Raw genomic sequence first — 25,768 nt, 5'->3', positions numbered from 1 at the left:
TCCATGATTTGTAATAAGACGGTTTACGTCTTACAGCGTATTATTTTAAAAATTTATTTATATTATAATAATTTATCGATGGTGTTTCTTTCTCAGAAATTATGAACATAAATAATGATAAATGGAAAATTAATTGCCGTTATTGCTATTCACAAATATAGCAGTGTGAGCAAATTAAAATTAAATCTAAATTTTAGAATTAAAATAGATTGCGCTAACCGGTCCATCTATTTATAATATGTTTTGAATATTATATTAATTAATTATATTTATAAATAAAGCAAGGCATCGCATATTCTGCTGTGTACACATTAGACCTCAATTAATGAGAGCGACATTGTGATTTTTTTATTTGAATAACTGTATATTTTTTGACGGCATAAATTATATAATTTTTATGCGGTGTTTTAAGTGTTTATAGTATATTTATTTAATATTTATTCTGTAAAATGCATAATGATCTTTAAAAACATTTTTACTAAACATTTTTTGAACCTCTCTGAGTATGACATTGACCATCATGAATATAATATAATTATACCAGTAGTGATTTGAAAAGTCAGGTACTTACTTATGTAATAATCAGCTATTAATCAGAATGAAGTCAAATCCATAAAATATACTAATTTTGGTCCAAAGTTAATTGTTAATCAAATTTTTTGTCACCCATAAGCCTGTTTAGTTTAGTCAAGTGTGTACAAAGCATAATATCTACTAATACAATAAAAAATCCTACTCTGTCATCCAGATACTATCGCTACTCGAAAAAGAGCAATAGTCAAACTTATAATTATAACTATGTTATATTTTTATAATTATTTACATAATATATCGAAGTCCAGTTAACGTACCGAGTCATTTTTGTATCAGATAATATTTATTTAGTTAAAAAAATACATACTTCGTATATAAATGTAAGATTTTTCGATTGTGTATATTTTAAAAGTTTTTATGAACATAATCTGAATACAGAAAAATTCTTTTAGATATAAATTATTTATGTATTGTTAATAAATAATAATTAGTAAATAATATTGTTGTATTAAAAATGTAATTATTAAAAAAGGGAATACAAAGCTTAGATGATGTTATAAAGTTGTAAAGATATTAAAATACATCAGATCTGAAATTTCTCAGACTTTTATGTGAATAAAGCTTTCTGTTATGCAAATGTTTTTTTTTTAATATCCGAAAAAATAGTATGCAGTAAGATTTTATTAACAAATCAATAAATAAAATAAACTACCTAATTATTTTAATTTTTTCGTTCATATTATACATAAATTCCGAATTTTTTGTAGTTTATTCGAATATCTTTTTTGTGACCAGTTTTTTTTTGGCTTATCTAGAATAGCAAAACAAAAATAGGTTTAATAAAATATATAAAAACTTAATTTACACATGGAACATAGCAGAGAAAACAAAAAAATAGTTTTTCCTCATAAAATAACAGTAAAAAAAATGCTAAATGAGTATGATAATTATAGATGGCAATCAAAATAGGTTTTTAATTTTTTATACACATTTTTTTGTATTTTTTATTCAAATGTAGACATTGAATTTCTATAATTTACAGCTATGCTAAAATATATTCTGGAATGCTCCGTTTTTACCTACAAATAGTACAAATATATATTGATATGATTTTTTTTTTATTTTTTTAATATCCTATAGATATAATCTCATTAATCACACGATAACCACATTGTGCATAAAATGTTTTTATAAGGAATATATTGTATTTATTTAATATATAATTTAGTAAGTTCAAATCCAAATAGCTTTTTTGATATTTTTCTTTGAGCATAGTTAAGCGAGAAATAGAAGTTTAATTTAGTCTTTGACACAATGTTATAATTTATATAGAATTATTTATTAGATATAATACAAATGTATAAGTAATTCATTTAACTAATCAACGATATTTTTGTGACGTTTAAAGTTTTTTTTTAATCTATGTATCATGGAAGAATATTTATTAGACATTGCCTTTAAGACAAATAGCCTCATGGCGTTAAATAACATTAATTTTATTTAATGATTAATGATGATGATTAAATAAAAATAACTAAATAACACAGATCTAGATAATAACAAAAAAAAATATTAAAATAAATTAAATTCGAATTCAGGAATGTATTGTCATTAAAATTAAACGCCGACAAAAAATGTCCAAGTCACGATAATACATATAAATAAAATACTTAGTTCCCACTAAACATACACCAAACATCAAATTTACCTAAACTATTTGTAATATTATGCAAGTTTTCATGGTACGCCTTATTACCTGTGTCGTAAGGTCGAGAATTACACGCTATTATCGTCTATATCGGGGATTCGGTTGAAGTCTTCTGGGGCTGTGTTCCAATAGTAGAACGGTGGTCCGATTGAGAAACAGTACTTCATGTCTAATGGGGTATCGTTTTCCACCCAGTACATTAGGTAGAAGTTACACATCTCGTCTTGGTTGGTTGATCTGAAAATAATTTAGAATCATATTACTATGTTGTTTCTAAATCGTTTTTACAAACAAAATAAAAAACTTTTTGAAGTGAAACTTCTTTAGGCGCGTTGACAGTAAAATTTTAAGGTCGCATCATAGCAATACCACCACGTCATATCTAGTAAAGCGACGATTTTGGTATCTTTGAATCTTGCCAAAGAAGTTTCATTTCTGACACGTGTCGACACAAAGGCTCTTTTTTTATAGTTCAACCCATGCAGGTCAACTTTAAAGTGCCCTCTAAAGAACAGAGAATTCTTCAAAACCAGATATTGGCTATACATACCCAATCTTAACCATATAATCGTGATCATTTTTCATCACACATCTCGCGGCCAAAATGTCCCCCTTCCCAATGGGGTCCTTATACACCACGGGGTAGAACATTTGGGGTTTTTGCGGGTCCTTTGTGCCTATAAGGGTCCAATCGTCACCGTTAAGTGACTTGCGAACAACGTAACCGGATACTTGCTGGCCTGGAATACGGAAAAAATAATTAGAAATTAGTACAAAATTATCTTTATGCGCAGATTTATACTTAAGTTTTAAGTAACTAATTATAAAACAATTACAAATTTATTAATGTAATAAAATATCCACGTTTGTTTTGCACACACTTCACCACATAGTATAAAACAAAGTCGCTTTCCCTGTCCCTATGTCCCTTTGTACGCTTAAATCTTTGAAACTACGCAACGGATTTTGATGTGGTTTTTTTTAATAGATAGAGTGATTCAAGAGGAAGGTTTATATGTATAATAACATCCATTAAATAGTGGAGAAGTATTGTTATTTTTGAGGTTTCTAATGTGATGTCGTAAAAAAGTACATTTTTTCCGCTTACATTGCAAACGCAGGCTGAATCCTACGAGTTTTATCAAAATAATGTACTAAGTATTATACACATTGAAAAGGTCTATAGAAAAGTCCGCGATGGTATATGTCTATCTCTTATGGATACTTATATACCCACAATAAATTTTTTTGTCATTTACTTTTTACGACAAATAATGGCTAATTTTCGATGCGATTTTAACCAATACAGCATTAATCCTTAACCAATTAAATACCTTGAATACATTTTTCATTTAATATAGATCTATATGGCCCTTTACATCGTATGATTTAAGTGAATATTTTCGAAGATATTACAGATTTAAAAATTGCGGGACGTAGCGTTTGCGGCGGTACCGGCCGGCCGCCCGGCTATCTATTTTATACCCGTGCGATTTGCGAAGACGGAGCGGGCGGTTATGTTTTTATATACAACGTTCACAGTTTTTCTGTAGTGTATTTAGTATCAGCATTGCACCCGTGCGAAGCCGGGGAGGGTCGCTAGTAATACTAATAAAAAAGGGATATAATATCATAAAATGTATATTAAAATGCAAGGAAGAAACTAAATGATCCCTCGTTTCTCTCTAACGTTATTGGGTTGACAACTTGCACAATGTTTAAGATAAGCGTGCAAGTAACATGCTAACAAGATACTCGAATATTCCAGAATATCGAAGAACATTACCTACATCAAAAGAGATTATTATATTCTAGACTCTTCTAGAACAAAACTATCCCAACGAGTAACCTATCACCATGTGTTCTACCAATCATGGAACTTTAATTTCTCCATACTATACGTTCTCAAATGGAAAATTCTAGAACACAACTCACCAAGGCTATGCGTGTGTGTGCGGAACGCGAAAGGGATCACTTTATCAATAATACAAGCTGTCTCCGTGTGTTCTACCACTCATGGAACTTTAATTTCCCCATAGTACCCGTTACCTAATGGAATATTCTAGAACCTTCTAGAACATTCTAGAACATTCTAGAACACAACTCACCAAGGCTATGCGTGTGCGTGCGGAACGTGCAAGCTGTTTCCATGTGTTCTACCTCACACACGAAAGTCTTTAGATCATTAATTTCCCAATACGACTCGCTATGAAATGGAACATTCTAGAACCTTCTAGAACATTCTAGAACACAAGTCACCAAGGCTATGCGTGTGTGTACGGAACGCGAAAGGGTGGATCACTTTATCAATAAAAAAGCTGTCTCCGTGTGTTCTACCACTCATGGAGCTATAATTTCCCCATAGTACCCGTTACCTAATGGAATATTCTAGAACCTTCTAGAACATTCTAGAACACAACTCACCAAGGCTATGCGTGTGCGTGCGGAACGCGAACGGGTGAATCACTTTATCCTCTCGCAATGTACAAGCTGTCTCCATATGTTCTATTTTGTGTGGAGCGATCACACCGCTTGTACCAAGGAGTAGGACTCCGGCTTGGCGGGGCATACTGGAAATTTTAAAACATTTATGAATCGTTTATAATCACGTAGGTACATAATGATTTCGATGTACATAATTTATTTAAAATGATACGTTTTCATATTCACAGTAAAACCACAGGGCACATACTCATGCATTATCCATACTAATATTATAAATGCGAAAGTAACTCTTGTCTGTCTGTCTGTTACTCAATCACGCCTTAACTACTGAACCAATTTGCATGAAATTTGGAATAGAGATATTTTGATACCCGAGAAAGGACATAGGCTACTTTTTACCCCGGGACATAGGATAGGTTTTATCACGGAAATCCCACGGGAACGGGAACTATACGGGTATTCCTTTGAAAATTCGGGCGAAGCCGCGGGCGGAAAGCTAGTTGCATATAAAATAAATAAATCGATGTACTTACACTGCTTGGGTATATTTCAAGAAGACGCCAGAATTGTCGGTTTTGCCAGCTGAAAGAATAGAGTTACGTTTTGATCAATGTTTTAGTTCGCTAAATATACTCATATGGGAACTATTACATAAGAATTTGGAGTTGATTATTTATTTTCATAAAAGAGAAGTACAATGTTTGAACATGTTAAAAATTCTTCAATTTTATAAGAAGTACCTACAATATGAGGATATCAGGGAAACCGTTAGAAAAATTTTGTTACATATTTTAACAAACCACAAGCTGATAAACTGTGGTGTAGTATTTCTGAAAATAGCCTAAACATTCAATAGGTATTCAAGAACTTACCAGGAAATTTGGACATATAATGCACTTGCAACACGAGGTATTTGATTGGTGAGTCGCGGCCAATGAGGAAGCCGACGTCTGGCGGCATCTCCAGACTTGGCGCATCACGGGCCCATGCGTATACGATCTGAAATATAATTTATTTTTTATACTTAATATGGGTCACTTTTAACAATCCTTACTAATATTGTAGTTTTATTGTGTCTATGTCAAATTATACTTCTTACCGCGGTGAAACATCTAATTTCTAATTTTATGACTACACTGCAGCTGGCGAAGCTGCGTGCGGAAAGCTAGTCATTTATAAAATGAGGAAATATTAAGGATTGCAGTAACCATAAGTTGTCATAAATATAAATAAAATGTTTCAAATGGGTAATAACTTTGACCTATAGTTATTGTGACAGTTTCAAACATCTCCAAAATAATATCAGTCTCAATGTTTATGACATCAGTCTCCTCAGAGAGTATCATTGGGAGGACCCATAATAGAATATTAGAAGATTATCCCCTTCTCGCCGCGGTCGTGCTGTCGTGCAGACGTGTTTTTAGTTTCATTTTATTACGCACTAACTTTGTATGAACGAGATGCCACTACAGCGCTCTCCTCCGCCGTCTACGACTACGACACCAACGCTCACGTCGTTGTGGTCCAAGAGCAAAAGCCAACTTGATTCTGGTTCAAATATGAGCGTACTAGACTCGGATACTGACAGAAACATCCCACTGCGGAAACCGAAAAGAAAACGCATAGACCAATATGATGAAATAAAAAACCTAAAAGAAGATATTATGAATATGCTTTCTTCTTGGAAATCAGAGCAAGAAGACCAGATTACGTCAATATTTACCACAGTTAATTTATTAAAAGACGAATGCAGTGATATAAAAAAATCGATTCAATATATGTCTGACAAGTACGACGAGGTTCTAATTAAATTAACAACGGTTGAGGAAGAATTAAAATCAAAACAAAAACAAATAAATGATATGTGTCAAACAATTGAGAGCATGGAATCCTCGCAAAAATTAACCAGCCTAGAAATTCGGAACATTCCTGTCAAAGAAAAAGAAACAAAACAGGATTTGGTGAACTCGGTTTTGGCCATTGCGGAAACCCTTAAATGTCCATTAGTAAAATCACAGATAAATAATGTGCACCGAACTGGAAAAAGTACCGCATCTGAGAGACCCATATTGCTTAGTCTTGTATCCATTCTCACCAAGGAGGAGATATTACATAACTATAAGAGATTTAACAAAGAGAGTAGAAGCTCAAAACTAAATACCACCCACATAAATATTACCGGCCCACAGAAGCAAATCTTTATATCAGAATCATTATCAACCAGAGCCAAGAAACTCTTCTTTCTCACCCGTGAATTTGCTAAGAAAAATAATTATTCATTTTATTGGACAGTTCGAGGTATTATCTACATCAAAAAGGAAGAAGGTTCGCCAGCAATACGTGTTGATAACGAGTGTACACTGAAAAATCTGAAACAAAAGTGACTATTTTCTATGTGTATAAGAAATTTTATGCAGTGGCTCCCGTTTTGTTCTTTAGTTCGTATTAAGGGACTCCTAATTATTAGCTTATTTTTAATTTTATGTAAACAAATCTTACAAAACACACACATTAAACAAAACTTTATTCACTTAAACAAGACAATATCAATATTGGAATTCTCTTCACATAAAGTAATTAAGTTACCAATACTATCATATTTTATATCTAAGTATTTTCTTGTTCTTCGTATGCATATAATAATATACAAATTATATTTTTATAATATATTATTATACATAATAAGTAATCAAACAAAAGTTATAAATATGCACATTATATATCCCAATTATCACATACTTTTTACAAAATTGTTAACAAAATTATTAAGTAAAAAATTTATAATAAATATAATCGTTAATCACTTGTACCACACAACATCATACGATACTAGATGGCCTACCGTATCCTTTCTGATTAATTTTAATATTCTACAGCTAATGAGAGGGTACTTCAAAAACTTATTGTTCTTTGGTTCGTATTTTAATCTTTATAAGGTTAAACAAATAATCCTTGTCCGTTCTTTATATTTCATGCATACAAAGCTTAACAAAGCTATACTTACTTTTTCTATATTTAAAACTAAGTTAAATCTCCTGCTCAAATTCTCAAAAAATAACAATGTGTGATTTTATACAAACATGTGTGCTTGATGATTTAGATAATAACATGAATCCAAGTGCAGTATACAGTGACCCGGAATCTTGTTGCAGCAAAATACGTAAGAATTCATATTTAAAAATATTAACGCAGAACATTCGTAGTTTGAGTGCTAACTGGGATAATTTGCTTCTATTGTTGTCGAGATTTAATTTTGTATTTGATATTATAGTTTTAACAGAGTGTTGGTTGTCTTGTAATAATATAATTCCTACCTTGAATGGTTTTAAATCGTTTGCAAATACAAAGTATTTAAATCAGAATGATGGTTTAACTATTTATGTACGTGAAAATGTTATGTCAATACTTCTTGAAGAACCGGATTTTTCTGAGGCAAATTGCTTAGTACTAAAGATGGGGAGTGATACAGCTCTTATAGCCATTTATCGTTCCCCAAGTTTTAAAAATATTCATAATTTTATTAATTCATTGCATTCGATCGTAAATAAACTATCCATGTATCCAAATATTATAATTACAGGCGATATAAATATAGACATAAAATCATCAAACACAGATCATTTATCAAGTGAGTATCTCAATTGTATAGCTATGACAGGACTTTTACCAGCACATTTATTGCCAACCCGATCAAACAACTGTTTAGACCATGTTATGGTTAAAAGTAAAGAGTTATATCATACTTTTATTATTGATTCTTTAGTCACCGATCATAACCCAGTAGTTTTTTGCTTGCAATTTTCTTCTAAAAATAGGTCAAAAAACGAACTTAAATCTATAACGACAACCGACTCTGATGCCTTGAGTAATTATTTTGATAAATTAGATTTTTCTCAATTATACACAATAACGGATCCTAATTTAGCCGCGTCTTATTTCACTAATCTTATTTCTCAGGGTATACAACAGTCTACAACTACGAAACAAATATCTTGCCGCAAAAAAATTATCAAACCATGGATTACTCCTGGTTTACTTCGCTGCATTAGACTAAGGGATAAACTACAAAAAAAATTTAAAAAAGCGCCTAATAATCTTATCTTATCTTTAACTTATAAACGTTACCGTAACTTTTGTAACGCATTGTTAAAAAAAGTAAAAAGAAATTATGAACGGACACTTATAATAAACTCAAGTAATAACAATAAATCACTTTGGAATTGCATAAAAAAATTTACTCACATGAATACTCGAAATCAAAATGGCTGTGACTTACTTAATAATTCTGAAAATGCGGTTGAAACGCTAAATAGCATCAACTATTATTTTGCTAATATTGGTAAGGAACTTGCAGAAAAGATTTCACATAATACATCTGATGCGACTCTTCCTTCCTCGTCCCCGTCCAATTTTTTTAATTCTTTTTGTTTCTATGAAACCGACGAGATAGAAATAAACAATCTGATAGTCTCTCTTCGAAGTGATTGTGCAGTTGGATGGGACAATATCCCAGCCAATATAGTTAAACAATATAGACCTATATTTGTTAAGCCCCTTGTGTACATTTTTAATTTGTGCTTGTCTTCTGGGACTTTCCCCAACACTTTTAAAAAAGCAATTATCCATCCAATATATAAGGCGGGAGATAGAGGTTCTATGAATAATTATCGCCCTATATCGATACTCCCATGCCTCTCAAAGATATTTGAAAAAATAATGAATACACGTTTGGTTACTTACTTTGAGAAGCACTGTATTTTATCACCCAATCAATTTGGCTTTCGCAGATCGAGATCAACGACGGACGCACTACACAATCTTATCGATCACGTTGTGGCTAATCTTGATATAAATAGAAGATGTGTTGCCGTCTTCCTCGATCTCGCGAAAGCTTTTGATACGGTATCGATGCCCCTGCTATTAAACAAACTAAATTATGTCGGTATAAGAGGTAAACCATTTGAATTGTTCAAAAGTTACTTAACCGATAGAACACAAATTGTTAAACTAAACGGCTTAATTAGTACCGAACAAACGCTTTCTTTTGGTATTCCGCAGGGAAGTATTTTAGGTCCAACGCTTTTCTTACTGTACATGAATGACTTGACAAATCTATCTCTTGAAAACGGCAAAATAATAGCTTATGCAGACGACACGGTTTTAATATTTGATGGTCGAACGTGGGAGGAAGCTTTTTCACATTCACAGTCTGGTTTAAATATCGTAAGTAATTGGCTGCTATCTAATTCGTTGACTCTTAATTCTGATAAAACCAAATACTTAACTTTTGGCATAAACAAAAATTCTATAAGACATTCAAGTAACTTAACACTTAAAGCTCATTTCTGCCCTGATAAACTATCTTGTACATGTATAACTCTTCAAAATGTTGATTCCATTAAGTATCTAGGTGTTATTGTTGATTGCTATCTAAATTGTAATAAACATGCAACACTTCTGGCTGCCCGCATTCGTAAATTGATAATTATTTTTAAAAATCTCCGTCACATCATGAACTTCAACCTCATTAAACGGATATACTTTACATTATGCCAGTCCTTAATAAATTATGGAATATCTGCTTGGGGTGGCATGGCTAAGAGTAACATGCTTACCATTGAGAGAGCACAAAGATCAGTTTTAAAAGTCATGACCTTTCGGCCAATTGATTATCCGACCAAAGATTTATATAAAAAATGCCAAGTCCTAACAGTGCGACAATTGTTTTTGCTGCAACTTATTTTAAGAAAACACCAGGAACTTGAATTTGAATTAAACAGCACTGATAAACGTAGATCCTACATGGTATGTGAGGTTAAACGTTCTCAACACTATTTTCCTACGAAGTTTTATGCTATATTAGGAGATTATATTTACAATAAAGCAAATAAAATCTTAAACATATATTCTATGAATAATTATAAATGTAAAAAAACAGTCACAGAATGGTTACAGGAGTTGTCTTATGAATCCACCGAAAACTTACTAAAGAAAAAACTATAAAACTATAAATCTTGTTTCACATATAAATATTATAAAATATATATAATTTGTTTAGTATTTAATCAATTACATACTAAATTTATTAAAATTATAAATCAATATTTGTTTATTTTACCTATTTTTTGTATTTTTATTTATTCTCTTATTTATTTATAATTTACTTGATATATTTACTTTATTTTGACACACATATACACGCCAACACACACACACACACACACACACACACACACACACACACATTACTCATAAATTTAAAATTTTATATTTATTTAGTAATCATATTTGTATAATATGCTTGCACATACCATTTATATAACTAGCTCACTTTTCAAGTTTTTTGTTTTATTAAAGTTCAAATGACTCAGGGAGAAGCTGGTGCCTGTATATACAGGCTAGTTCTTCGAACTAAGCCTAAAACGGGTGCCACTTATACTTTTTACTTGTGAACAAAACTATATTGAATATGTCCATGTCTATGTCTATGAAAAGAATAAGAAATAAACGATATATTATTATTATTATGTTTCTCTGTTCCATAATACTCGGGTACCACCAGAAGGACGGTACCCGGATCTTTGGAAGGCTTACGTGGGGACACGGATCCAACACGCAGAGGCCCTTTCGAGAATTTTAATGTGTTGTGGGACACCAGCCGCAGCCTGCCCATGACTGCACTATAGAGATACAGCCCTAGGCAGTCCGCGGCCGATGTAGGACTATTGCAAGATAAGGGAATAAAATAAACTGGGCTATGGAATGGGATGTTAATGGACCGGAATTAAGGACTATGGAAGACTATGGCACCTGCCTTTCCACTAAGATATAGCAAAAAATTGTTGGCAGGTGGTGACTCGCCCTCTCACTGTATGGGCCCCCGAAATAAGTCGCTGCAATAGTGCGACAAGGGGGCAACATATTGTGAGCAGCTAAGGGTGGAGAGGCGTCCCTGGACTTTAAACTACGATCACGCGCTCCCTGAGGGTCCAGCATCACGTGCCCACTCGCCACTTACGCTTCGCATCCACCCTTCGAGCTAAAAGCTCTCGCGACTCCACTCTGGCCGGCCGGTTAAGGCAAGCCAGAGGTGGGGGTCCTGTCCTCGTCAGGCTTCACTCCGACCGGCCGGTGAAGGCGAGCCGGAGATGAAGACAGGGGCCTCCCCCGGGAGCACTCGGTTCCCGCGGGGTCGCTACTCCCCGACACCCCGCCACAAGGTGTCCTGCGGGTTGACTGATTGCACGGGTGGAATATCTATTGTCACGTAGACAATAGATATTCCAACCGTGGGCGATGGGGTCGTCACATCCCTACGCCCTTATTATTATTATTATTATGTTACAGTTAAAGTAAATTTTCAATTTATAATTCAAAGACATCACATGATGCAGAATCTCATTTAAAATGCAACGTTTCATTGCATACTACATTCGTTCCAGTATATGCTATCAATATTGAATCATACACAAACAATTCATATTTGTTATAGACATACATAAATTACACGCTCATTTTGATTTGCCTCGTGCAAATAAAGGCCACTATCTTGGCGAATACAAAACTTGATCTTGGTCAAATAGAGTTTTTTTTTCTTAGACTTATTTCTCTTTCTTATCAATGCCTTCAAATTGTATCGCCTATATCGAGAAATGTGAGGCTTAGGAGGCTATTCAGAGTTTAAAATTTTCAATTTTAATATGTGTTTGTTTAATAGGTGTATTGATGCGTACTAAATATCAGTACTTACTCATTATTATATTATTCTATTAGACTATCAATACCAATAGTAATAAACTGAAGAGATTTATGTTTGGTTTTTTGAACGCGCTATTCTCAGGAACTTGGATTCCGATTTAAATTATTTCAGTGTAAGATAGTCCATTCATCGAGGAAAGCTATAACGGTATAGGCATATGTACCCTATAACGGTATAGCCTATAGGAACTAAGACGTAGTATTAGTACGTATTAGTGTAGAAATGCGGGTAAAACTGCGGGGAACAGCTAGTTTAAAATAATACCTGTGAACCGTTCCGACAAGGATAGAAACTAAGACTAATATTAGCGTAGAAATGCGGGTAAAACCACAGGGCACAGCTAGTTTGTGTATAATACCTGTGATCCGTTCCGACAAGGGCTAGACGTAGCGTACATGCTATCCACTTTACTGCTCTGCATTTCACCACAGCTCCTGAAATATAAACATAAACATTTAAAAAAAATGCTATTTATTTATATTTTATAAACATTTTTGAAACAATACCCATTATTTATATTTTTGTTTGCTTTAAATAACGAATGCGAGATGATGTAATATTAAAGACATGGTATGTTTATAGATAAACAATAAAAAATAACTTTAAACAACAATTGATGTTGATTGTCATTGAGAGTATTTTGATCGACAGTAAATTATAATATACAAATTTCATACTATACTGTTGAAATTCTAGCGTATCTGACCATAATAGACCGGGAGATACTGACACAAAATTTCGAGTCATTTGTAACAGGATGGCGGTTCTACAGGGGTCTTAGTACGCAATGACAAAAAGAAAAATGATGGTATGAACGCTGGTACCGGTGGGTTAGTCGCGTGGGCGTTAGTCGAACTCGTCGGAAAAATAGCGAAAGTCAAACGATTTGTAACACAAAAATTTTAGAATTTACCGATAGCCCATAAAAAAGAAGTAGGCGGTAGTGTCATGCCATACTTTTCCGGTATGACTTACAGCCCGCCATACCGACGCGAATGTGTTGATTTAAAAAAAAAACAATTATTCAACCATTTCTACCAAGCTAACTTTTGCACAGGTAACCATCGTCGTGCAGCCATTTATGAAAATCGCCATGCCATACTTTTCGGACGATTCCAAATGGTCGCCATACCGCCGAAAATCTGCAAAATTTTTTTATTTCGCCTATCTTTTTGTACCAGTATTGCATTTGGCTTTTTGGAGAGTATTTGATAAAATGTGACCATTATTATATTTGCCATACTTCTAGTAGGGGGAAAAAGTGCTGTCATACTTGAAAAATAAATTTATTATTAATTTATATAAGTGAAGATTTCCAACACCTAGATCTTTGAAATTTTGTATTTATATTCGTTGATCCTCAAACTTACAGGAAAAATAAGTGCCATACTGTTACAAATCGTTTGACTTTCGCTATTTTCCGACGAGTTCGACTAACGCCCACGCGACTAAGCCGCCGGTACCAGCGTTCACACCATCATTTTTCTTTTTGTCATTGCGTACTAAGAACCCTGTAGAACCGCCATCCTGTTACAAATGACTCGAAATTTTGTGTCAGTATCTCCCGGTCTATAAATTTACTTGAAAAAGTAAAGTTTTATCACACTAAACATTTCTTTCATTAGTATTAATAATTTACACACACCATCGCAATATGCAACAAAAGCCTCCACTGACATTCACGCAAAAAGGAACCTTAATACCTCTACCAAAAGACCATATTTCCTTGCACCAATATCTCTAAATCTCACATTATATTGAAATTTCACACTTACCATACAGAATCATTAGATCCTGGTTCCGAACAACCATACAGAAGCATGTGGTGTGCTGTGTGCATTGATGCATTCGGTTTGAAGCCCACTGCAATATAGAATAATATAATTAAATCATCATGTAAGAAACTAAATGTGATAACAAGTTTTTGGAATAACTAGAAGTAAAAATGATAATTATATGATATTTATATTAATATTGTATCTAGCATTCAGTTTGATATTCCACTACTAATACATAAAACAATTAATTTAAAAATCTGTCGATTATATTAAAATTAATTAACTATTATAGCAGATATTGTGATGTTTAATCACTACATAGTATAAAACAAAGTCGCTTTGTCTGTCCCTATGTATGCCTAAATCTTTAAAAATACGCAACGGATTTTGATGCGTTTTTTTTAATAGATAGAGTGATTCAAGAGGAAGGTTTTAGTATATAATTTGTTATGTTTTAGACAAAGCGGGCGAAGCCGCGGGCGGAAAGCTAGTAAATAGTAAAATAACTAAATAGTAAAATAAACATGACACAAAACCCAATTTACACAGAAATAGGGGATTTACATTTTATCAAAATATTGTTTTCAATGAATAACTAAGGTTATTCCCCAGAGACCTTTTGACATGTACAGAAATAATTATTTAAGATGATGCATAATAATTATTATAATCAATGTTACAAGATTAGATAAGTATTATTTAATATGCCATATGCATAGTATAGAGATAAGCTTCTGAAATTTACATAACATTTTACAATATATATAATGCACATCCAGAAACCTTAAAGGACTAAAGCATACTTATATGAATATATCTTTGAAAATAAATATCAGTTATCCAAATGTTAGAACATTATGAATGCTGAAACTAACCAGTAGATGGATGTGACAATTTTAACTACAGTATTAGCTGAGACTTCACATAAGGCCTTAATATCAATATGGTGGCAAATACTATCATTTAAAAAACAATCACAAATTGGTTAACCCATCTTCTCTACACATACATATATATTGCACTATAACAAACATTATTATTTCTTACCTATATAAAAGTTTTGAGTTGGGGATATTCTAATAGGTGTACATAGATACAGCTCATCCTGAAACAAACAAACAAATTGAGATCAGAGATAAACACTAATTGCACAATGGTACCCACATGACAACAACATTTACATATATTTTAACATGTTTAAAACTCAACATTTTCAAATGACCTATTTTTAGACTGTACAGATGAATTTGATACAACTTGATAAAAGACAATTTGTCTAAATGTCTTTATCATAAAAAATGAAATATATGAAATTGAATTACCTAGTACCTACCTCATAATATTTGGAGGAGTGCATACAAACTAATGCGTTTTAGAAGAGTATAATTTCATTTTCAGTACCCTTTTAACCCTTTTTAGTCTGTACTCTGTTTATAGCTGGCTTTAATGTAAATTTTTAAGAGCAACAAAATTACCTTATGAACACTTGCAGATTTTCCTTATTAAATATGAATATTATGTCCTTGATTTGATCTTTACACTGGTATGTGGAACTAAATAGACACAACCAGTTCAAAAACCATTTTTCTAATAAACTTTGCAAATCTTTATAACAAGTTTAGAGTTTTTTCGCAATAAAAGGTAGGTAGGTTTCTCAGGGTCTAAAGATTGTCTGTGCCAAATTTCTAAAAATCGGTTGAGAGATTTAAGCGGGAAAGCATAACAGACAGACAGACAGACAGAGTTACTTTCCCGAATATTTAAATAGATTTAACTCTATTTATAAAAACAAGCAAATAAAAATATTATTATATTCGTGAAATTGTATATTATTATGAGATTAGAATCGGAACAAAATTGTTCAATTTATTCTTTTATTGTGCTGTATTATAACTACAATTTTACAATTATGTTGTTTGTTGAATGTGTATTGTATAAATGGAATTACATACTTTTCTGGTGATTAATGAGAAACATATTACAAATACATATAATAACTAGCGGTCCGCCCCGGCTTCGCCCGCGGTACATATGAAAAATAGATGTAGGCCGATTCTCAGACTTACCCGATATGCACAGAAAATTTCATGAGAATCGGTCCACCCGTTTCGGAGGAGTATGCAGACTAACATTGTGGCACGAGAATTTTATATATATAAGAAGATGTTGTTCAGGAAATGTTGGAGTTCATAAAGCAATTTTCAATAATTTAATAGCTTTATTTTGAAATTCACAAATTAACAAAATCACACCCTTATTATGTCTATATTATGTTATTTTTATGGCAAACAACGGCAACCACTGAATCCATTTTCATGCAATTTTAAAGTATAAATAACCGATATTTTGATTTGTGGGAAAGCTCAAAACTTATGATGCTGGAAAAATTGTTTTTATTCTTTGTGTCTCTCAATGTTAGCCAGAAGGGCTACATTTTAACGTGGACGCGTGGGTGAACTGAGGGTTCACCCTGGTAGCGACATGCACAAGGGCGTCCCCCCTTGACGGGGATCTTGGACCTCGGCTTGGGCTGTCACTTGAGTGGAGGAGGCCGGAAGGGCCCTAGTCGGACGGGTGGAAAAATTGAAAGGAGAAAACAATTTCTACCGATAATGCTGAAAAATATAAATAATATAATATTTGTGTGATGGACATAGATGTTTGCTCTGTGTCTGGGTGTTAATTATCTATATAAGTATTTATTTAAATTATATATATATATATATATGTATGTTTATCAGCCATCTGGTTTCCATAACACAAGCAAAAGCTTAGTATGGGATCAGATTGTGCCGTGTGTAAAAATTGTCCTGAAAATATTTATTTATTTATAACTTGAAACTTATTGTCTTTCATGCAAGGGCCATAGAAGTTTCAAGTTTAATTAAATTTCGCAATATGAAATTCATTTATCACTTTAGAGATAAGCGTTAAGTGTTTGATTAGAGCCTTATTGCTCCATGGATCAATAGATAACAGCATCATATTTTGTAATAACTTTTTTTAACTATTTTTAAAGCATTAATTAATTGTTTTTATTTTTAATTTTGAAGATTTTTTAAAGTGTAAAGAGACTAAAATGAAACTGATTTGAACGTACAGTAATTAGTAAATGAATGTAGGTTCAAATCTGTTTTGTTTTTCTTTTTCCCTGTAAGGTAGGCTATGCCACTGGATAGGTGTAATAGGTATTCTTATAACATTTTGCAATTTTTGTCATCTCACTGAATTTGATTATTAATATTGAAACAATAACAACATAATATTTTGTATCCTGTTTTATTACAGAATCGTTAAAGTTTATGTCTGCACTCTGGATATATTTATTATCTATGTAACTACATACATTTAAAGACTTTTATTAAAGTATTTTCATAAATTTCTAAAAAGAGACAAATCTATTTTATTTATAAAAGTATTTAAATAATAAACAAATAACTAACATTTACAATGGCACGCCTCAATAGTAAAGGTCAGGGGTTGAATTATTTCCAAGCATAATGCAAAAACACCCAGGCAGATTTCAATAACATAACAACCTATATTAAACATTAAGGTTCTATTAAAAAGCATGTTTGTAGATAAATAGAATAACAATACCAGTATCTACATCTAATATCTAATATATATTATAAAGGCGAAAGTTTGTAAGGATGTATGGATGTATGGATGTTTGTTACTCTTTCACGTAAAAACTACTGAACCGATTACAATGAAATTTAGCACACATATAGAGGGTAACTTGGATTAACACATAGGATAGTTTTTTATCCCGGAAATCCCACGGGAACGGGAAATATGCGGGTTTTCCTTTGCAAACGCGGGCGAAGCCGCGGGCGGAAATCTAGCACATCATATTATAGGAATTATATTTATGTTTCAAATATTTCTTTATTATATTATATGAACACGCATTTTTATTTGAATGGAATTCTTAAAATAAATCGCACTTTAGAGTTAATTATAGAATCCATCCCTGACCTAGCTTAACAGAAAAATAAATCTAAAATGAATTTTAGCCACGTATATTTTTTAATTAATAAATAGGAAAAAATACTTACTCTGTGGGGATATACATTAGGCATGAGTAAATCGTATGTATCCACTTCATATGAAAAAACTACCAGTATATTTAAGGAAACTATAAAAATTAACACTTTAAACAAGTTATTTAAGCTTTCCATATTTATTTTAATAAAATAAAACCCGCGTAGACTTAGAAATGAGCTATTCGGAAAATGTAAATTAACACTTGTGTGAGTGATGTAGTTAACGTTATAGCGTTAATTTTATTTGCAATGTGTTCACTTATTTCCACAGCAAATAATACGACATGCACTCAGGTTGTAAAAACTAAGTACTGATGGATCAATAAACTTATCTATAAAATAAACAACCACTGACGACGAATCCTGATTCTACTAACGTCATACGTTTGTGTAGCCAGTAATTAAAGTTTTACCTAATTTAGAGGAATATATAAATTAATTTTTCACTATTTAGAATGTTATAATGAGGATTTGTTACAGGTCATAACTAAATTCATATACATATCTCTATTAGTAGTTGAAATTTTGTTGAAAATATCAAAGATTTTCAAAAATAATATAACGAGATCTATTCTTTTTAAGAGATTTAACTGACACGGACTTTCAGTTTTTATACAATTTATCGCAAGAACATAATTCAGTAAATCAGCAGTCTCCCCGACAAATCTACATAAAATCATTAAAATATAGTAAAAAAAACTGAAGTAGGTATATTTGGGTAATTTTTAAAATCTGTATATGGTATCATTGATCGTTTAGAAATTAATTGTTTATATGTATTGTATTATTATACAACTATATTTTATAATTAAGGAATTAACTTTAAAATATCGATTATTTTGTTCTATAATAATAATTCTACAATAACATTTTATATCATAAAAATGTCGTTTATTCGAATCAAGATAGGTATAAAGTGACATCTACAGTTTGATATCGCAAAACGTCAAAGCGATGGAGTTTTGTCATAATTTGATAGTTATCCAATAGATGGCAGTTTAATCAAATTTTTAAACCAAAAACAATAAAAATAATGACTATAGGCAATGATTTATTGATTTATGAACTTCGTTATGAAACTGATAATAAATAATGTGATATACTTACAAAAAAAAAACTTTCATAAGTAAATGCTCAGAACATTAAGAAAGCAGTAAGTAGGTACTAGATACTTGTTATTGAAGCCTACCTATAGACTACAGGCCCATGTTGAAAAAATTATGGGTCATTTGACCCACCACCTGACCTATCTAGAATGATATAAGAGCATAAAATAAAAAGATTCAGCACTATGACGTCACTTGTAAGCTGTCCACCTGAGTGCAGATGAGAATTCGAAGGTTCAGGTAGAGATTTTCTCCCCTTGTCTCCATGATTTTTGTACGGCGTTGCGGAATAATGGCTTAAAAGCAGTATAGAAATAGTATGACACAGATGCCGTACAAAAATGGTGGTCCACAAAGTCGGAATTTATTTTTATTTTTCGACAGTTGCCGGGGTAAATTTGGTCATTTGATTTTGTACGGCATCTGTGTCATACTATTTCTATACTACTTTTAATCAATTATTCCGCAACGCCGTACAAAAATCATGGAGACAAGGGGAGAAAATCTCTACCTGAACCTTCGAATTCTCATCTGCACTCAGGTGGACAGCTTACAAGTGACGTCATAGTGCTGAATCTTTTTATTTTATGCTCTTATATCATTCTAGATAGGTCAGGTGGTGGGTCAAATGACCCATAATTTTTTCAACACGGGCCTGTAGTCTACTACGATTACCTAGTATTTTTACGAGAAAGTTTTTATTCAAATTTGTTTAAAATAAAAATAGTGCCAAAATTATGCAGTTCAATAGGTAAGGTTCCATAGGTATGTAAATAAAAATGTGAAATTTTGCAAGTTCCGTACTTTGTTTATCTCATCTTGGCAACGAACCATGTCCATACATCAAGCCCTAATGGAAGTATCTTGTAGTGATAAAGTTATTTGTCAGGTTTCAAAACTCCTGTTGCTCTCGAATTTTATATAATAAGTACGGTACTTAGGTACATTCAGTGAAATATGACGTTACAGTGATATTTTAAGCTGTATCTACATAATATTAATAATTAACATATTATAATTGTTATGTTAATAAGTATGTAATTATACATATTATTATAACCTAATCCTCTAATTTAATTTCTCTTCGTACGTCCGGTTGTCTGCAAGAAATCACTACCTACATAGCCATAAGACCGCCAATAATGTATAAGGTTAAGTATTCCTAATAATATTATAGTTTGTGAGAATGTGTGTGTGTGTGTTTTTATTCTTTCACGCAAATACTATCTACTGAAACGATTACAATGAAATTTAGCACATATACTAGAGGGTAACTTGGATTAACACATAGGTTTTATCCCGGGAATCCCACGAGAACGGGAACTATGCGGGTTTTTCTTTGAAAACGCGGGCGAAGCCGCGGGCGGAAAGCTAATATTTTATAAAAGGGTAATTGCTATGCAATTGACACTATTTTGTAAAGACAAATTCAATAGCAAACAGGAGACGATTCAAATCTTTCGCGAGTGGTTTCACCCATATTTTGTCTCGCAATATACAATGTAATTTCGTGGAAATAGTGAATTTTTCCGCTGTCCCAATTGATATCCTGTCAAAGCCGTTCAATATATTATCTCTTGTCGGGCGTGTTGCTCACACGTTTTTATGTTGGACGTGATCCATATTGCCTTCAGAAGAACAATGAAACATCTTGTATATAGAGCATATTTTTCAGTTCGATTTTGTAAACTATGTAATAATGGTATTCATCAATTTTATTATCGCGTTGTGTGACTGAAAATAGAGTTAGCACTACTGCACAAATGTAATATAAACATTATCACGTTTGCTAATAAGTCTCGAGATGGTAAATTCAGACAGGTATAGAAATAGGAGGCAAAGAAGAAGTTGTTTGCAGACACGGTGTTTACAACAAAATAATCTTAATTTTAAATTGACTAACAAGTAACCGCATCTCATGAAAGCTATATAATTTTATATGAATCTTAAACGTTCACAAAATATCATACAGGTTCCTTATCAAGCTAAGGAACAACATGGTTTTAAATGCATAGATGTTTTAACCCATTGAGCCCCGAACGGGCAGATCCGACCGCGACACAATAGATTTTCTATTGTGTCTGTGATTCCGGGGCCTGAGTTATTATATGATTTAATAGTGCAGAACTTCATATCCACAAAGTAATTAAAAAAAAAATAGCACAGCTTGTAGGCATTTTCGAATAAGTAACTCCTAGTAAAGGGATCCTTACCTACATCCAGTTTCTATTATTGCCAGTCTACAGATTATACAATAATGTTTGACATAAGCCCGTTTACACACAGATCACGTATCTCAGTATGTATCGGTTCATACGTCAAGGAGGATACACACGTACGGAGTTTGACATGGATGTACACGTGACCTTATTGGGTTTGTGGGTGAATGCCAGCGGATATTGGGATAGGGTAATAGAGTGTATTGTGGGCTATATGACGAATTAGATGGTATGTGAAACGAAAGTGAATTAGGTACACGATTATGTATTAATCATGTACCTAATTCACTTTCGTTACTCTGTGATAAATACTTAGTTGAGACGTTTTAATTATATTGTAATTTGTCACAGATTCTGTTTGAATGAATGTTTTCCAGTTGTAATTAAATTTATGTTGTCATACATTCGACAATCATATAAGATGTACCTACCTATTAGAATAAAGGAATCAATCAGTTTGCCGTATGAGATAAATGTTGGGATGAAACACTGCCATTGACGCCTGAAAGCGCGAAGATACGATATTTTAAGTACTTACATATTATTCCTGAAATCTATTGTTACACCAGTCTTTATTATACTCGTATATTTATCCTGTTTAGCACAACAGTCTAAGTTTGAAAGTATTCCCGTAAACATCCTTTGTTGCTAAGACCTAGAAAGTTGAGCCCTGAAACTTTAAATGAATTTTAAGGCAGCACGTAAAGACACTCCACGAGTTCAGATAGCTAAATAGCTAAGTTTGGTGTAATTAAGATGCAGTCACTGTGAGTTATCACTTGGAATTAATGAGTTTTGTATTATGACGTAAACGGTGACGTCAGAGTACAGTTGGAGTGCCTATTTGTGTTTTCCTTGGGATTTAATTGACATCTAACTCGTGGTTTTCTAACGCTAAATGATTATAAAACTTGTGATGGGGCTTTAAGAAGTTTTCTTTTAGGATTTTTTGGTGGAAATTAAATTAAGGAGTGTCGTTTTTTGCAAGCTTGTCAATTAACTCAAATTTACTGTTGAAGCTAGATAGCTTTTCTACTTGTACTACCTAGGTACCTCTGCGGGAACGGAATCTTTTTGTATCAAAATAATATTCACATAACAAACTCTCCGTTTTAACATTCACTTTTCAATCAGGTATATCATACAAATCTCAGTTGTCATTTCTCAAGGAGGTGTGTCATTTCTTATCTCTCTTCTTTTTCTTACGTGGCAACTTCTGATCCCAGTGAGGACAGATTCTTCCACATTTCTTATCAATTGATAATACATCCAATGTGACACATAAATGACACTTTAGTTGGACAAATGCACAGTGCAAGATAGTAAACACCGTATGAAAGCCAGTCAAAAACAGCCACCCTATAAGTTACACCCAAGAGATATTCAGCCAGGGACCAGGGTGTAACAAAAATGAAAAAATACAACTTATCTACCAATTGCAATCCCAGTGCAGTCCCCTCGCAGATGCTTCGATAGGTTTCTTTTTTATCTTAGAGGGAAAGCCGGGGGCAATACGTTTGTCGCAGATATGAGAATTGCTTACGTTTGGTGAAATTGAATTCCAGTTCAGATGATTGGCCTTTATTGGTATTGTTGCGATGCGTAAAAGCATCTTTGGTTTTTGTAGATTTAAGGTATGTGGATGTCGTAAAGGTTAATGGCCCTATGGGCTTAGTTATAACTAATAAGTAGAAATGTTGTAATAAATAACAACCGAATTCGCAACTAAGTGAATTCATTAATTTATTGTGTTAAATTGCACGTGAAAAGAAATGCGATGATATTAATTTTATAAATTTCTAAATAAACTGTTTTAAAAAATCACATGAAATTAATTTTCTAATTTTCATTGTCATGACAAATTGTATATCAGGTTGTTTATCGATTTATGGTGCTACTGGCTTTCCTCCCGCGGCTTCGCCCGCGCAGTCAAAGAAAAACCCGCATAGTTCCCGTTCCCGTAGGATTTCCGGGATTGCGTCATTTTCCTGGGATAAAAAGTAGCCTATGTCCTTTCTCGGGTATCAAAATATCTCCATACCAAATTTCATGAAAATTGGTTCAGTAGTTTAGGCGTGATTGTGTAACAGACAGACAGACAGAGTTACTTTCGCATTTATAATATTAATATAGTATGGATACTATCTATCAACTATTAGGTATAATGGCAATGAAAAAATATTCAATTTTAAAAAGCTTTTGCGTGCATTTTATACAAAATTAAAATAGGTCCTGAAAAATTGTTATCAATAAAACAACGCTTTTAAGTATTTCGTGTTACTAATTAGAAAAAAGCGCTAAAATACTCTTATTATATTCTTATTCTTTCTTAATATAATATTTTAATAATTATTTCTATGGCTGTTATCACATAATTCCTTTTTATATAAGGCTTGACTAATCATTTAACTGTTAAGAAAAATACCAAAAGTATTTCTTTGACACGTTTTGACCCCTTAACCGAGCCTATCGCAATTTTACATTAAACTTTGTCACGCAAGGTCGTTCATAGATAAACTAGAAACCACAGACTAAAAATGTTTGTCTAGAGTTGAGTTGGGTAACTGTAGTTTTCAGGAAGTTTTTATTGACTTGTACTTGCTCTGTGGTTAGGCGGGTTTTTTAAAGTTTGTTGGCGACAATTTATGTTGTTTTTGCGTGTTTTATGGTAGTTTACGCCGTGAAAACATCTGTCATAGAGGCTTAAGTGGTATAATATGGTAGGGTCAGTGGGTTAACTGCTTCATTTATGAACCTTAACTAGATTGTATTTATTCGGGAATAAATGGTCAGTTTATATTAAAAGTTATCCTAATCTGGGTGAAGAAGATAAACGAAATAGACACGATAGGCACAATTTATTGAAGGCACTACAATATAATTTCTCTATAGTAATTATTTTTCTTCATAAATAACCAAAATTCGAGAATAAAAAATATAATATTTAAAAAAAGACGTGTGGCACTCGGGGACTGCCGCGGTAAAGCTAATTACTTGCTCTGTAGTCTGTGGTAAAGCTATTGCATAGCATGCCTTCAAGCCACACCTCCGAGCCCGTCGGAGTGGGGAGCGTGAGGTTTTTTCGTTACGGAATTTCTCGATTCGGTCCCCGAGCTCAAGGCCCGCGATAGAAGCTATCTTTTTATCATTTGTCTCCACTCCACTAGCAGAACTACTAAAATATTTTACGCAAGAAAAATTACAAAAATATAATGTAAGAAAAAATTCCCTGAAGCGTTCCATTTCACCGGGTCAGCTGGCAAATAGATCAAATGTGAATTCTATTTTAAGATGTGTCCCCAGAATGTCCAAACATGAATGTATTGAGAGGAAATATTCCAAGTGAAGCCAATCAGGCAAAATAACCAAATAGTCGACAATACGCCCAGTCGTTCGAAAGGGACTATTTCAGTATCTCTCACGGTTATCGCACAAATACTATATGATATTTAAAAATATTCACGTTGTTTGTTGGAGTGGAATGGAGATTCTATAGCATTCTATTATACACTATGGTAAGCATAATCATAGCGATTTTTTGTAAGAAGGTACCATAGTTTCTGTGATCTGTGGAAGGTACCTATGTACTAATGGATATAACAAAAAGAGATAAAGACCTAAATATAATGAGATGAATTCAAGAGCATAACGTTGCTTCAATCCTCGTGCGAAATAATTTGGATATTTATTGAATTTGTATTTAAATACAAAATAGACAAATACGTACTACCTACATACTACTAATATATTTTCGCAAATTGCCTATCTTTTCATTCCAACTCCACTTAAAATTATTCGTGTCCCAGAATTTTTAATTCAAAAAATTTGCGCCTATAAAAAAATTGTTTCCGCCCGGGATCGAACCGGGGGCCTTCTGCGTGTTAGGCAGATGTGATAACCGCTACACCACGGAAACTTATTTACTGCGTATATAAAAACGCATCAGAATCGAATGTAGAACAAATTGACCAATCACAATAATTGACCCTGATTATAAAATATGCAAGAAACCTGCTTTGTAGAAACAATGATAAAATGTGATATTTTAATCCCAGTCGTAAATTGTTTGTTTTTATTATTTATCCATGATTTTCATATCAATATAATTCTAGATAGGTATCTACTTATTAATTTATTGCTATACTTAATTAAGAATTATGAAGTTTTCGT

The 25,768-nt window shown here is 32.7% G+C and overlaps 1 protein-coding gene and 1 non-coding gene across 2 annotated transcripts; both read right to left on the bottom strand.

The window, feature by feature from the left end:
* Positions 1–2,249: 2,249 nt before the first annotated feature.
* On the bottom strand, positions 2,250–18,640 carry Phm (Peptidylglycine-alpha-hydroxylating monooxygenase). The gene is made up of 9 exons (XM_090103341.1): positions 18,286–18,640; positions 15,272–15,329; positions 14,222–14,309; positions 12,805–12,880; positions 5,560–5,686; positions 5,221–5,269; positions 4,667–4,812; positions 2,793–2,982; positions 2,250–2,479 (listed from the first exon to the last, which is right to left on the bottom strand). The coding sequence occupies exons 1-9, from the start codon at positions 18,406–18,408 to the stop codon at positions 2,311–2,313; spliced, it is 1,026 nt and encodes a 341-aa protein (XP_089959467.1). The 5' UTR covers positions 18,409–18,640; the 3' UTR covers positions 2,250–2,310.
* A 6,801-nt stretch (positions 18,641–25,441) lies between these two features.
* TRNAV-AAC (transfer RNA valine (anticodon AAC)) lies at positions 25,442–25,514 on the bottom strand. The gene has a single exon. It is a non-coding gene; the product is annotated as a tRNA-Val (tRNA).
* Between the last annotated feature and the right edge of the window lie 254 nt (positions 25,515–25,768).

Source organism: Colias eurytheme, chromosome 6 (assembly GCF_061535395.1).
Source record: "Colias eurytheme isolate Ceu_HAF_F1 chromosome 6, ilColEury1 Martin Lab GWU primary, whole genome shotgun sequence".
NCBI classification, from domain to species: Eukaryota; Metazoa; Arthropoda; class Insecta; order Lepidoptera; family Pieridae; genus Colias; species Colias eurytheme.
The sequence above is the reverse complement of the archived record's forward strand: the minus strand, read 5'-3'. Positions and strand labels throughout refer to the sequence as shown.

Excerpts from the sequence above, each read along its gene's own strand:
- Phm (XM_090103341.1), bottom strand. The coding sequence starts at position 18,408 with ATGGAAAGCTTAAATAACTTGTTTAAAGTGTTAATTTTTATAGTTTCC. Across the intron at positions 15,330-18,285 it reads CTAATGTATATCCCCACAGA|GATGAGCTGTATCTATGTAC; the intron begins GTAAGTATTTTT and ends TGTTTGTTTCAG. Across the intron at positions 14,310-15,271 it reads AACTCAAAACTTTTATATAG|TGGGCTTCAAACCGAATGCA; the intron begins GTAAGAAATAAT and ends TCTATATTGCAG.